At 41.6% G+C, this 15638-nt stretch overlaps 1 protein-coding gene and 1 long non-coding RNA gene across 2 annotated transcripts in view; one reads left to right on the forward strand and one right to left on the reverse strand.

Annotated features, from left to right (window-relative positions):
* Positions 1 to 316: 316 nt before the first annotated feature.
* Positions 317 to 12793, forward strand: LOC116959912. The gene is made up of 9 exons (XR_004406082.2): positions 317 to 411; positions 1272 to 1393; positions 3173 to 3215; positions 3787 to 3854; positions 6018 to 6154; positions 7167 to 7504; positions 7848 to 7901; positions 9335 to 9484; positions 12680 to 12793. It is a non-coding gene; the product is annotated as an uncharacterized LOC116959912 (long non-coding RNA).
* The window catches only part of LOC104367775 (contactin-3), a 112763-nt gene continuing 101541 nt past the window's right edge, over positions 4417 to 15638 (reverse strand). Inside the window, exons 13-21 of the mRNA XM_042799671.1 lie at positions 15316 to 15474; positions 15067 to 15216; positions 14234 to 14304; positions 13115 to 13349; positions 12841 to 12956; positions 12031 to 12217; positions 8676 to 8788; positions 6679 to 6847; positions 4417 to 6136 (exon numbers count right to left, since the gene is read on the reverse strand). Coding sequence (XP_042655605.1) covers positions 6036 to 6136; positions 6679 to 6847; positions 8676 to 8788; positions 12031 to 12217; positions 12841 to 12956; positions 13115 to 13349; positions 14234 to 14304; positions 15067 to 15216; positions 15316 to 15474 — 1301 coding nt within the window. The 3' untranslated portion in view covers positions 4417 to 6035. The remainder of the gene's footprint in view (positions 6137 to 6678; positions 6848 to 8675; positions 8789 to 12030; positions 12218 to 12840; positions 12957 to 13114; positions 13350 to 14233; positions 14305 to 15066; positions 15217 to 15315; positions 15475 to 15638) is intronic.

Consider the following 15638-nt stretch of genomic DNA (forward strand, 5'->3'; position numbering starts at 1 on the left):
AAAAAATAAACAGATGACAGTGCTAACAAAGTCACGGATGTGAAGGCAAGAAGGAACCACTGCGAGCCACCACTTTGAGCGTCTGCCTGTCGCCTTCTGGTAACTCTTCTGGAGACACAGTCAGAAGTGCAACTCGGCTGAGCTTTGCTCTGCCTCAGTCCTCCCCTTGTTTAGAAAGGCTGATGATCAGTCAAAGTCTGCTGAAACTGGGCTAAGGGTTTCATTAGCCTTGGATCAGGCCCTCGGCACTGGATACTCAGGTTGCTCGAAAATAGGTAATTAACGGCACTTTATTTTTCATGTTTCCAAGGCAACACAAAACCCCAAGACATTGTTTTCCAGTACATGAGCAGAAGCTTTTGGCTGCTGCAGAGGAGTTCCCCCCCTGTCTCATATGAAGCTGATGTAAAGGTATCAAAGCTGTATTCTCTTTCGTTAAAGTTGATTTACATCCTATATCCAAAAAGTAATGACTGTCAGATGAAACGATCTGTTCTCACTGCAGAACTCATTCAATCAGCTGAGAGCTCTGCTGTTCAAACAGATAATTAGTGTTGTGACAAGCGTAACTTTAAATGCCTGTTTGGTGGCAATGTTAGGAAGTGTGACAAAAATTAAATTATTTGCCTGCTTTAACCACGGCCCTTCTTGGGTTGCTAATGAGAGAAATTCTTGTTAAACACATGTCCTTTTTGATAGACTCCTTTACAGGTCCTCAGCTGGGAAAATGATATATTATTTGTATCATAAAGGGCATGAAAGTGAGGGCCTTCCCTTATTTTCTCAGGCTTGCTTCTTATGTCTTTAGCTGATGTAACAAGTCATTGCTTGTGTTCCAGAATAAAATGGAAAGATTCCCTAAAATAAAATCACTGGGGAGAGCAATCCCAACGAACGCCTTTCCCGCCTCTTGATATTCGTCCTAAATTAATGAGCATGGAGACAACGGCGTTTAGGTCCTCGAATCTCAGGGGAGAATTCGCAGCAGCTTCCCTGGAGGGGGCCAAAAAAAAAAAAAAAAAAAAAAAAATCAATCTGCACTTCCATTTAGGGCTGCAGAGCCATGAGTTCAGAGGGCCTAAAAAATATCAGGCGGCGAGGGGATTGACTCTCTCAAAAGTTGCTCTTCCCTGATGGACAATTCTGGGATGCCCCCCAGTCCTAGGAGTTGCTTTGAGTCTAAATTATCATGGGCTGGACTAATGAACATCTTGAAGTTGCATCCTTTCTGTTGGATCCTAACGGGATGCTTTTGGTTCTTTCTTTTTCAGCATTTGCCGATGCCTTGATGTTCTCCCACCCAAAGGGAATTAATCGCTAAGATGGAATGAAGAGCACAGCACGGAGAGCAGGCATGGTCCAGACCTCACCGGACTAATTATGCTCTTAAAGGGTAAGAAAACAATCTTTGGTACACTGGGAAGGAAGTGTCTTAGTGATGCTACATGGGGTTACTGGCATGTCTCCTACACGTGTGCATTTAAAAAGGGACTTTCAAAGATACTCCTTGACCTCGAAAAGATCGGCAAGGAGCTCAAGAAAAGGAATTTAATACCAAACGAGTTTATCAAGTTTTCTTGATGCTTAGAGATGGGAGAAAACAAAGGAAAGGTGCACATGAAGGTCTTGTGAAATTCCAATACTAAAACACTCTGGTGCGCAAACTGAAAAGTCTCAAAGCAGGGGGAGTTCAAAGCCAAAGCGAATGAAGAGCTTGGTGTGAACCACAAGTGCCACTGCGGCCACTGCCACGTGGCAGTTAACGCTGCTGAAGAGGAGCCATGAAAGGAGAGAGGAGTGTCCGTTTATTGAAGGAAACTGTTGGGGAGGGGAACTTTTTGACGCGCCTAGCGAGAGGCAGGACAGAGTCGGGGGACTGGCAACACACGGCCACCGTCGCCAAGAGGAAAACACGAAAACAGACTCGGCATCGGCGCCTGGCGCGGGTTATTTCAGACTGCCGACTCTGTGTCTGTGGGGAGAGCACTTGTGCACAGGCACACACGTGTACCCGAGGGCGTCTGCCAGAGCAGCCGTATTCCTCTGGCGGGACAGCGGCTGCGCGGCCCCCGGGAGCCCCCGGGGACGATGCCCGTGGGCGGCTGCATCCCCTCGTCCTGCCGCCAGCCCTTTCTGACGGGGCGGTAGTGACCAGCGGAGGTGTCCCCCCGCCTTGGCTGGCCTGGGGGAAGACACCCAAGGCGAAGGCGAGACGTGAAAAGCACCTCTCAGGGTGCGGGCAGCCGCCGCTCGCCGAGGCTGCGGAAAGAGGGGTTGAGCTTGGAAAAAAGACGAGTGTCTGTCCTGTTTCATAGGCTGCACATCCCAAGCTGTACGCACGCCAGGGAGGCAGCTATGAACTGTGAAAAGCCTTTGCAGAAAAGCTCTTTCCTAAGGGGGTAAGGCTGATCGCCAGAGATCCGGTTAGGTGGTGCACCATCTCCCCCCCATCACGTCGCAGCTTGCACCGCGCATCGGCTTGAAAGAAAAGTAGTGCCTCTTTTTATCAAGCAGGCTCGATAAAACAACAAACAGTAACATACATTCAGTTATTTCTCTGCTAAACATATCCTTTTTTATTGCTTTTCAGGAGTTCAAAGCATTAACATAAAACAATCGAGGAGGTTGTTTTTCCTAAGAGAGCGAGTGCCTGTTTACAAACTCATTTTATTTTCACAATATTCCATTGTTATTTATTTCAGACAGAAAGCTGTCAGATTAATGCACTCCCTCGTGCAGGACAGCTTGCTTTATTGCCTGTTATTAAGACATAACATATATAACCTGGCAGGCACTGCCCACGTCTGCATTCTACCAGTGAAAGGCAAATTAAGTAGATAATGGAGATCTCCAATATTTCTTGGGGCTAAAGTGATATTAGTTTTTAACTCATTTTGTATTCATAGAGGATCCTGCATGTTCACAACATATCCGACAGAGTAAACTGTCCAAAGAAAAAGGTTTTTAGTTTTTTTTTCTTTTTTTTTTTTGTCTTTTTTTTTTTTTTCCATATACCAGCTACCTCTGAGAAATTCAGACTTTAGAAGCACAGGAGTCATCGAGTTGCCTCATATAAACATTTGGCAGGAAAGAATGAAAAAACCACGTTAGGTGGCATTATAATTATTAGGTCTCATTATAATTCTTTTTTTTTCTTTTTTTTTCTCCCCAGGACTGGTCAGTCACAGAAGCTGCTCTGGAAACGCCTGCAAGAGGTAGGCTGGCTCAGGGCCCTCTCACCGTATCACTTACTGGCTCTTCATCTTTTCCTCTTACACTTTCCCAATAACTTATTTTTTCCAACTCCCCCTGGAGAATAAAGCCCAATTTTATTACTGCTAATAAATGTCAACATTAACTGAATTGACATGAGATGGGGAACAAAGAGGTCAGTTTAAAGGGAAACTAATCTGAATATTGGGGGAAATAAATACAGAGCAAGGCACATGTCTACCTCCAACCCTCTGGAAAGGGAAGACCTGACAAGTCTTGCCTCCTGCGTAATAATCCCCATTTGGGATTATTATTAACCCTTACTGCAGCACCTGCATCAGCTCCCCCTTACCGTAGGCAGAAGCCATGCCAGAAAAGCGCGTTTAAACGGATGGTTCTGTTTTGCCCCTGTTCCCAGTGAGAAGGTTTTAGTGCTAGAAAGTCTTGGGCTTTAGGGGAAGCTGCAGGGGAAAGGAGGCATGCCATGTAGTGCTAAATAGTGATGGACTAAATAAATTATTGTAAAGAACTAATTCTTTAGTGTAATTACACTTTTTTTTTTTTTTTTTCCAGAGGGGAGAAACAGCCCAATGGGAGAGGTGGGAAGCGAAGCCAGGGAAGGCGCGAAGCTGTGGGCAGAGGTAAGAGCTCCCCGGGTGTGTTTAGGTCCTCCCTCCTCCCTCCTGCAGACAAAGGCTCGGGTATACGGGTTGGGATTTTTGTCTTTCAGCAGCAAAGCTTGTGTGTGGGGAACCACTCCTGTCCTGCCACGAAGTGCCAGGAAGATGCAGTAAATACCATTTTTTAGATGCAGTAAATCCTCATGTGTGCAAATATAATACAAACAAGCAATAATGCTTTGAAATACTCTAGTATCCCTCAATGTAATAAATATTTTATTAGAGTAATAGAAAAAAAATGCATACAGATAACCATAGGATACACACACAACTGGAAGTTTAAGGATAAATTTCAAACTTTTCAATATGAAACAAGGTACTCGGTACATATCTCATGGAGATATATAACTAGAAATTAAATAATACAATGTAATTGCATGAAAATGGCAATACAGGACCATGGACTAGAATTTTGTGGCACAAGAATAGAAAGAGTCACCCTTTGTTGCATGAAACACAACTCTATACTTACAAGTAACACCTGGTTTTCCATCTCCCCCCCCCCCCCAACCCCCCCCCCAGTTGCAAGTGTCTGAAAACATCACTGGTTAGCCACATTGGAAAGCAACTAGCCATTTATAACTATATATGTACAGTATATACAGATCTTGCTTACTTCAACAGCACGTTTTTATCTGGATGTGATAGTAATAAGGTAATTTGCTATCTGAATGCATATCAAGGTTGTTTTTTCTACAGTACTACCATAATTTCATTAATCCTGGTTCTCTCCCTTTATATTTCTGTGTGTTCTAGTAATACCGTGCGATTAAAAAAACCCAGTATTTAAAAGGATATGTTTTATGTCACATGAACATTTGTTCTACCACGTATGTAGGCAGCTCACTAAAAGGTGTCTAAAATGTTGATTTGAGTAAATTCACATCTGTAGAAGTCCAATGTACCAGGTTTAATGTATCTTTAATATATTGCTATGAAAGAAAGCATAGATTTCTCTAAAATAGCGAGCCTGAAGTGTCATCGTGTAATTTTTTATTATAACTTATAGTATTGCCATAAACTTACCAGAATCATATGACAATAATGGGGTGCATCAGAGTGCCAGACCAGGTGAAATAGTTTTGAATTGGTTAAAGAGCAGCAGGAAGGAGAGTTACACGAATGTAACACTGAATTAAGGATGAATTTACAGTGCAGTAGTCAAAAGAGGAAGATAATTTGGGGCTGCTTATTTGGAAGCACCACATCACAAGGTAGGGAGGTGGTCGTAGTCCCTTTACGTAAGGCCATGGTGCAACTGCATTTCAAAAATGCTTACAGCTGGGCACTTCTTGTTAGTGAAACACACTGACAGGAGTTCACAGGAGGGCAATAAAAATGATCCTGAAGGTGGGAGGATTTGGTTAAGAAATACAAGGTGGGGACAGAAGGAGGTTAATTTCAGAATCTGTTGATGGAGAGGAAGGTTAGGTGTTGGAAAAGGTACGTAAGCGTACGCTGCGATAAAACAGAGAGCCTTCTTTGAAACACGGCTGTGAAATAATTTCTTAAGAATAGCAGTGGAAGCCCTGGCACGTGGGACACCCCAGCACGGACTGTGCAAAACCAAGAGCCATACTGTGACTCTTCTCTACCTCCCAGCTTTGATTTCTTGCTGGAGTTAGGGTAACTTACGTAAAGGGCCGTAAGAAAACGGCTCCAAACCTACAGGATTACGACAATGTCTGAAGAACGGCCGCTTGGTCGACGTGTTTCTGGCCGAATGAGACACCACGTTCCAGTTCAAGTTTCGTATGCAGAATGATGTTATCGTAACAACGCACAACATAGCCAAAACCTTTCAGTGTCACTGCAAAAATGGAGTTTCTCACTGGGCTACCCTCTTCCTCGTTAACTCTGATCACAGTGCCATTGCTCTCCCTCTCTTACATTGTATCTGAAGTATGTAATATGTAAACTCCTTTGGTTCAAGTATTAAGGCATTTTAGATTCCTTTTTAAAGGATTTGCTAAACTTTATATGATATTTTTACTTCAACCTACAGTGAAATATAAAGAATTTAAAAACACGTCAGGATAGAAGAAAAACATGCATTAACCACTGCAGTTTTTTTTTTAAAAAAGCACTTTTCCGTAGTAACCAATTCTTTTTTCTTCCCCCCAGCAAATGAAAAATGTATCATCACAACACTGAATTAAGAGTCAAGGAAAATACTGTTGGTAAGAAGCTGGATACGCTGAAGATATTCAAGACTGACGGACCAGAACCTCTTGCATCCATACCTGCGACGAATGAAAAAGGTCAGGATTAAATGAAAGCACGAGTTTCTGCTGTGCCAAATTATTACTCTTCCTAGACGCTAAGCAAAAATTACTGTAAATTTTTATTTCTGACAAGCAATGAAAATTGACAAAAATATAGTAAATATTTTAAAACTGTAGAAATGCCTTGCAAAATGCTGAAACTTGTATGAATGGTCTTTACTTTCAAGGTAATCATAAAAAAAAGGGAGAAACAGTAAAAAAATGCAATGCTTTTAATACCAACGTACATGGTCATTTACCAGTTCAATAGAATGAAGTTTGTCACGCTTAAGGGCATGAAGACTGTTCACTGCTTCTCTTTTTATTGCCTTGTCACGATACAATGTGCAAGTATTACTTCTTTTTTTCTCCCCATCAATAAGGACTCAATTCCTCCAAAGACAAGCTATACCTGCCACCATATACAAGACAAGCCTCTGTATATGGTGGCAGGTTTATAGGGTATTGGTTGGGGACCCTATATAAGCACGTGATAAAACAAGGATGGAGCTTCAACCTACTAGCTAGCCTGGGAATGAGGATCTGATCACTGCTAGTGCCATCCCCGCCATCAGTTGTTGCTTTTACTTCTATGATGTAATCTTCATTGAACTGGAGTAAAAGCTCAGCGGTTGTCTTGTCCGTGTTCAGCACGTTCATACTGGTCTGACTGCTGGTCCTGTACAAAACCTGCAACGCAAGCGAAGAGCTGGAGCGCGTCGTTTCTTCCACTGGGACCTGAGCAGCAATTTTTACTTGTTTCTTAGAAACCAGGTTCCAGTCTTTGAAAAGATGGGACGAGGGAAAAGATGTGATTTTTGGTTAACACTACAGGGCAGAATTACATATAAAGACAGAAGGGTAACATCAGTCAAGCTCTTTTATTCCAGCTTTAATCTAAAATGGCACAATATGTAACGATAACAAATTAATAACGCATTCTGCCGACTGTCTTAATAATACACTGTTCTAGAAATTATCCCACCGTTTGGAATCTGTCGTTATCCAGATCAACAACTTATGCCAATACATAGTTTGGGAAGGAGAGAACTACCCAAAATTACAGACTATGCTGGAAGATGTTCTGCAAGTGCTGAGTGATTCTTCTGTCAGGAAATAGTGCATTTGGTGTTTTAAAGAACGGGAGCTACATCTGAACGTCAGAGCCCACTGCTCACTACGATCAGGCAGGAGCAGAGGTTTAAGAGCAACATCAGCCTCTCTTCGGTGCTGAAGGCTTGATGAGCCCGAAGGGTCCCTAGTGCCAGTCATGTCCTGGCAGACTTTAAAAAAATAACGTGGAGCCAGTGCGTTCATCTGGCAGAGCTTCACAACTTTGACAAGCAGGTAAGCTTGAGAGTTTCCCATTGCAAAAACCAGCAATCCCACCTCCCCCAAAATAACGGTAATGATGATGAGATGAGAAAAAAATGCAGAGCCGCGGTAATTACACACATGCTGCTCCCTAAGGCCGTGCCCTGCTAGAAAACGTCCTCGGGGGAAACACCAGCGTGGCTCGCTGCTCTGGCCCTCCCACTGGCTCTTCCTGGCAAACCAACTCTTGGTCACTGTCCTGCCCTTGCCTTCTGGGATAAAACCCCCCTCCCAAGTGCTTTACTTCAGTAAAATTAACCGGCTTTATCAAAATTCAGCTTATCCTTGTGTACTTAGCAACGTTTGTTATCCACAGGGGGAACCTGAAATTGTTGCGGGAGCCCGAGTATGCAGTTTGGAACTCTACACGGTATGTTTTTAGGTCAGCTACCGTCTAGGAAACTGGGTGGGCTGAGATAAGCTGTAAACATGTATTTTTTGCCAATACGACTCAGGACACTGCACAGTCAGATCTCCAGCATAAATCTTTTATGCAAGAATATATCACGCGGGATCCAGCCGTACGCAGCTCGTCAAGAACATCCTCAGCTACACTCTAAAACGTACTTCAGATATGACATATTTAAATACTTGTACTTTTGTGTGCTGATCAGACTTAGAGCAGATGTAGCAATGTCGTTCCTATCAGGACAATGGGCATGTCCCACAGTAGGTAAGAAAAAAAAAAAAGGTGTATGAATATCAGTTTGATATATATGGTACTAATAAATATACCTGGCCAGCAGTGGAAACCATACCCATCAGCTACAGATTGGATCATTTGGTTTCTTTCAAACTGCTGTACATGTGGGTAAGTGTTGCACATTTGTAATCAGTGTTATACATGTGCTAACATCCACGTGTTATACACCTGGATAAGCGGGATCCCAAGAGCTGGCAGCAATGCCTGCAGTTCCTGGCTTCGTTTGCATGAAGAGGAGAAGGCGTGTAGCGTAACGGTCGTGGTAGAAGGACCACAGGTTGAGACATTGTTGGAGTATGATTGAAATCTATAAAAAGGAGACACTACTGAAACGGTTTAAAAGTGGGATTGCACATCCTCTGACCTTGCTGCCTTGCAAACAGACAAGAAAAACCAACTGTGGATTGCTTTCAGATATTTTTGTGGCCTGTTTTTACATACCTTATACCCAGTCACCGCAGACTCGTTCTCCATAGCTCTTACTTCCTCCCAGCTGAGGATTACTCTGGAGTCGGTGACATTCCACACAACGTTTCCTGGCGGTTGACTGGGTGCTTCAAATACATAATAAAAGCATGACTTTATTTTAATTGGCATTAGTGATTTATTCTACAGTAAGAAATAATAGTTCAGGTAATTGACTGTCATTACATGTCAGATGCAAAAGCAACTCAAATGCAGCTTCGTCATTTGTACACTTTATGGTTCAGAGACTAAATTGGAAAAACAGAAGGAAGGAAAAATAGAATGGCATATAAATGTTATTTCTGAAGTTGCGTTAGCTGTTGATGGTCCTTCTTCATTAAATACAGCCAGACAAAAGCATATGTCTTAGGACATGGGTGATCAATTAGAACAAACTCTAATGAAATCAATGACGGCAACAGACAATTTCTACTTTTAGGATATTGCCAGGAATAAGCAAATACTTCACAGTAGATCATTTGTTAGACAAATTTAGTCTTAGTGAATATTCAAATCTACACGCTATGCTGACATGTTTCTAATGTAAAAATATTTGACAGATTACTTTTTTTTGTTCTTCTTTTAACTCGAGGCGTGATTTTGAAATGCAGTCTGTACCGCTTCTGTCTCTGCAGTTGGAACAAGAGTGGGCTTTGACCAAGTAAATCTGGGAAGGTTTTTCTGTTCATTAACAATCCGAGACCATTATTTCAAAAGGAGTAGTATGCTTTTGGCTGTGTGTGTTAATGTGTCTTCAAACTGCCAAGCTTTCAGGGAAGGAGAAGGTAAGTACAAACCTCTTAAGTTGGTTTCCCAGAAAATGGGTCATGCAGTGACACAATCAACAATTAAAATCTTTTCTCAGTGTGTTAAGGAAAACAATTTACTGTTGCTGTCACCTAGTGGAGGCAACTGCTGCTTAGGTGGACCGCGCTACGCTTTGATGCTGAAGGTTCCAGTGTTAAACGCTGACAATGGTTTTAAACACTCCTATGCATGTGCTTATGGCTCTTTTTTTACCCCTCTATTTTTACATTCTTTCACACAGGTAGCTCCCTACCTTTCCATGAGCAGTCAGATCAAAACCCACCCGATTATACTTCTTAACACAAAATAGACACAAAAATCTAAGAGCGAGACTTTAGAATAATTCTTTTGAGTCAAACAAGTACTCACAGTGCAAAAAAATACCTTGTTCTATATACTGAATAGGATTTAACTTGATGCACTAATAGCCACTTTTTGTAAATGTAAGGGGAGATTGTTTTACTTCTGAGAACTAAGTATTACAGCATCTATGAATAGTTTTCACACTGAGATATTAAATCTGAATTTCAAATGAAATGATTCATTCTTTTCAATCCACAACAAAATAGTAATATGACATCTAAAAAAATGAAGGGTAATTATATATATAAAAACTGTAAGCCTCTATCACTTCACTTATGGAAGTGATTCAGAAGGCTCCCATTCGCTTCAGACACCAAAATCGCCGATAATCTTCACTGTCCAGAACCGCGGAGCTTAATTTCTAACAGGTCAGGTCCTGAGCCGCCATACCACGTACGGACGTGTCCAGCGCTCCGTGTGCACCCAAACAGCTACACGGATTGCTCTGACTCCTCCAGTGCTTCAGGTTGGCCACATACACTAGTATTTCTCTGAATTAGAACCGATGGACAGAATATTTGGCGGTATTTTAAGACTTTCTAAAGATTATGTAACTGTAACATCTTGCCTTATAAACTTAGGCAAGTCTTCCCCAGTTACTCGCCATTTTATGTAGCTGTATTTTATAAAACAAAACCACACTTGTTATTTTGGGCTATGAATAATTCAAATAAATATAAAAGCAAAGATATTTTAATGGTCAAAGACTGAATTTTCAGTCTTGAAATACACTGCCAGTTGAACTGAAGTACTTGGGTGTTTCTTGATACGGCTGATAGTTACTGAGAAGTATCTTGTAGGTCAGGTGAGTGAATATAAATGCAACGTGCACAGAAATCCTTCCCTCTGAAAAACACATCGATCCCAAATATTCAAGTGAAGGTAGAAATTGGGATTGATTAAAAATCACACATTTGAATGAAAAATCAGTTTCTACCGCAGCAGTACAGCAAATTCTTTGTCTTTGTCAATTCAACTAGTACTTAGCAAAATCCTTCAGATTGACATTATACTGTACTGCAGTGTTTTTGCTCTCTTTATTTGCCAGCAAGATACATGGTAATAATGCAACTAATTTCTCTTTTTAATTATTCCAAATAGCAGCAATCTTGACTAAGAGCCCAAAGCAGATCCTGTCCAGTTCTAGTCACACATCCCAAAGGCAGGTGTTCACTAAGAAAGGACTGAACACTCACTGAGCTGACCAGGCTGGCACAACCTCTACTGAGCAGCCAGCAGCCACGAAGATGATTCATTAGAGAAAACAATTCATCACACGTCAGGTACAGGCTACAGGCAGTGAGTTACTTCAGATCAGCCAATTCATGTTACCTACGCATATAATGTACTTGAACTTTAGCAAATGTAAGTTATTCTGAGTTGGTTTAGTCCTCAGTGACACTCGTTTTTGCATACCATAATTTCTGATAAACTAGCTTATTTCATAATATTGATGATGCAACTACTTTTGGTAGAAGGATGTTAATGACTCTTCCAGGGACTTTGACCTTTCAGACAGGTTGAAGTGTACATTCTTGCAAGTCTGACAGAAATACTTCACGATCGATGACCCTGATTCTGAGTTGTATTACGAGGCAAGAGCATACTAAAAATATTTCCGTTTCAAGAAAAATTAGTGCAGCCGTTGACAATCTGCTCTCCAGCTTTATTTCTCCTTTTTAACAGTAAAGTGGCCTCTTGTGCAATTTGTTCAAGGAGAAACAACGGACATGAAGGACTGTTTTGCATGAATTGTATGAGGATCGCTGCATTTCAAAAGCCATGCCCTACAGAACTTATAAATATGTTATAAAACCCTGAAAAATTCAACAAGTCTCTGTTGTTTTCCTTCCAAATAACAGAAATTTTTCTTCTAAAATTCTTCCAGTCACTGGAAGAGTAATAGAGGTTCTGTGAAGAAATTATATAGCTTACTTCAGCTCCACTGGCACAGCTGAGTTTTACTTACTCATCCTGCTAAAGGAGCAGAGGGTAGAAAATGGAAGATCTATGCTTGATTTAATTGTGTAACTCTCTCAGTCTGTATGAAAATCCAGGTCATTTATGCATATTGTGACTCCCGGTAATGCGCCTATTTTTCATTTGCCTGCAAGTGCTAACACCGTTATGTCTCTCCCCGCTTTAAATTCAGGATACTTACGTGTCTTTTTTGTGGTAGCATTTACTGTGGCACTGAAGGGACCTGCTCCAGCACTGTTATAAGCACGGACAGCCGTGTAGTATGCTAAGTTGCTCTTCAAACCTGTTATTCTTATTGATGTCTCATTCCCTGCAGCTTTGACTCTGTTTGAAGATTCTTCTTTCCCTCCATTATTCCAGTACCTAACCTAGTAGATATGAAACAAAACCATTTAAATTCTTGCATGGAATGGACCGTTCACCCACAGCATTGCATTTGACTTCTTTAAATGTATTTTTTTTTCCTCAGCTGAAGAAGGTGGAAATGCATTCAAGTTTCAAGAATACGTTTACTTATGTAAAAAAAAAAAATAAATTCTTATCCATCTGCTTTTCACGCTTGCTGCTCTTTTGAGTGTGACTGTAGGAAAAAAAAAAAAGTGAACTATCCGATGTTGCTTGAATTAAAAAATGACAAGAGGAAAACCAAATACTTCATCTAAAAAAGTAAACAAGTTAAACTCAGAAAACTGTACCTTACTAAACAGTTTCTTTGGAAACAAATGTAAATTCTGGAAAAATACGGCAGTTTGAAAACACAGTTAGGCAGACACAGGACTATCGGCACAGAAAACAAAATGCCATTTAATTCTGTGGTTTTTTGATTGCAGAGATACTTAGAAGAAGAAAATATCCTTCTGGGTGCAGGTGGAGCAGGAAGCAAGCAAGACATACGGTAACCTTTGGTAAATTTGTGCTGCTGTCCTGCAGCCTGCATGACCCTTCTGGCTCCCGGCCCTTTACAAAGTACACAACGTTAAAGTGTACTTACCTCGTAGCCCAGCAACCTTCCACTGCTCATCTTCCAGGGAATGGGGGTCCAGGAGACCTCGATGACCGAGGAGGACAGACTCGTCGCAGATACACCGGAGGGTGCTGTGCTAGGCTCTGTATTCGGAAATCAAGAAATGAGAGATGATCAGCAGCAGCGGTGACTGTGGAAATAAACAGGTCACATTCAAAGTGATCTCTTTTCCAGTAACCGTTGCTCTATTCTCTGACGAAACATGTCACGTCAAGTATCTGGAGATCACTCGATCGCATACCTTCTTCAGCTGAAAAAACTGTGGTTACTGAACTAAACGGCCCTTCTCCTTTATTGTTATAGACGCCAACTTTGACTTCGTATGGTGAAAAGGGCAAGATGCTTTCATTCCTAAAGACGTATCTCGGTGTGTCGGGAGAGGTGACCACAGTCTGGATCCACGTTGTGGTGCCAAAGGGGCGGAAAGCAACAACGTAGCCAAATCCTTCTCCATTTTGTAATTCTTCAGGGATGGGCTGTGAGAAAAGCAAGAGGGCAGAAGGCTGTGAAGCTACATACAGCACTGGACACATCTTGCAGGAAGAAAGTACGGACAGACTAACACAGCAATCGTAACTGTAACCAGGTTCTGGTACTGCATTTGGGATCATCCCCTCAGCGAATTAACTCTGGTACGGCAGAGGAAAACGTGTTCCTTTGATTCAATTTAAGGTTTGCTTTTCAAGATGAGAACAACTTTCAGGTATATTCCTTGTTTTCCACTACGTGTACTGTTTTAAGACACTCTTCAATAAATACATTTTTTTTTTTCAATTTCACAATCCATAGCTCATAAAAAGTGAATAATTGCTTAGTCAACTATCACAGAATCCAATACTACCTTTATACAGTAGCTTACACCCTCCTCTGATGTGATTATGATTAGATAACCACACAGAGTAGTCAATGTTAGTAACAGAATGGTAACATTTTTTAACTCGTTAAAAAGGGGATACATAATATAAAGTAGTACCTAATTGTTTGCATTGGCTAGCACATGCATCCAGAGTTAATGGTAGGAAAGCAAAAATTGCAAATTTGCACTGAAAAGCATAATTCTTTGACCTTTGAGCAATACTCCTTCCTCTTCCGCTGCCCTCCTGCCCCCTTTTTAGCGTTAACATTTGTTTGGGAACAGAAGCAATCTCAGACAAACTAACTGAATTTCCTACTGATTGCACAGTAACACATGAAAGTGAAAGAGGGAAGGCAAACGTGCATAGCTCACATCACAGAATGTTACCGAGCACATATACATCCTAGATGAGAAGCTGCTGGCAGCCAGGGAAATTCATCTTTTAAGAAGAGTTTGAATGAAAACAATCATTCTCTGAAGAAAATTGCTTGCCAGAAAACTTACATCCCATGTTATGACCAGTTCAGACCTGCTGCCTCCTCCCCCACTGACTTCAGATGGGGGAATTTCGGGAACTGTGAAAAGGAAACGTATAGCTGTCTACACAGTGTAGATACAAGAGACGACATCATATAATGTTAACCTCATGCTCTGAAGCTAACCCCGATGTATTCGTATCGCTTTTGCAAATCAAGCTAAATGCTTTTGAGGCCGGGTGGCCAGTCCTGGGAAGCCCCAGCTCTGTCCTGCGTGGACCCTGCTGCTTTCCATCACTGCTGCTGGCTGATTTTTTTCGGAGCGCTTGACAAACCTCACTAGCTCGCAGACTGAACCACGTATGCTAATGCTTAGGAACTGCTAAACATTGGAGGCATGCTTCATTTTTTTAACAGGGTTAACTTATGCAGATGTATTGGGCGATGGCCTTATTCCAGGTAAACTCCTGGGGTTTTAATTGATGCGTTCTTCTGAGCCACATGCTTGTTACATGGAAGGTATACACTGATCAAACACTAGGAATGAAAAAACCCTGTCACAATTAACCTCTTTCCATCCATTAATACCTTCAGACTCTGCAGCACTGCCTGAACGGACAGGCTTTGGCATACGAAATACAGTTTGAATGTATTTAATGATGTTATGCTTCTGTGACGTTCGGTAATGCAACACACAAACTGTCCCACAGCTAAATGGAAAAATCATGAACAAACTAGTTACAGGCTTTTATATTCCATGGCAATTCCACGCTTGTTTGCGAAGAGCCAAGGACAGCAACACTCCTTCCTGGTTAGTATTCGAGATTCTTGAATTAAAAACAAATAGAAGAACCCACTAACCTGCCTCTTCAGTTCTTACTTTTTCTGAGGGTAAACTAGGTTCTCCACCTCCTATTTTGTTACTGGCAACTACACGAAATTCATATTCAACCCAAGGATTTAAATCCACTACTGTGGTTGTGAATGTTTTTCCATCGATCACATCTGGCACTATTAAAAAACAAAAAGAAAGGAAAACAGAGAACTAAGAACATGATGTCCCTCGTCAAAAACATTTCAACAGAGCCTGTAACAAGAATTGTGTTTTACCTGTTGTAACTCGCTGCCAGCCAACTGAAAAGGGTGTTCTTGCTTGTATGGTGTAAGCGGTTACCGGGCTGTGATTATCTGTGCCCTCTTGCCAGGAGATCTGAGCAGTGGTATCAGTTACTTCATCCACTTTCACATGTTCAGGGGGCCCAGGCGAGCCTGGAATCAGATTGGAAAAGACACGGTGTTTTGTAAAGCCACTACCCTGGAAATCACTAACAGAGCAGTATGGATTCCCATTTTATCAGCGCTGTGGGAGGAAGAAAACCATTCAGCTTGGAATAAGAACACTCGTAGTTATTGTTTTACATTCATAAACTTGA

This window comes from Tyto alba, unplaced genomic scaffold (genome assembly GCF_018691265.1).
Source record: "Tyto alba isolate M040663 unplaced genomic scaffold, T.alba_DEE_v4.0 Super-Scaffold_3, whole genome shotgun sequence".
NCBI lineage: Eukaryota > Metazoa > Chordata > Aves > Strigiformes > Tytonidae > Tyto > Tyto alba.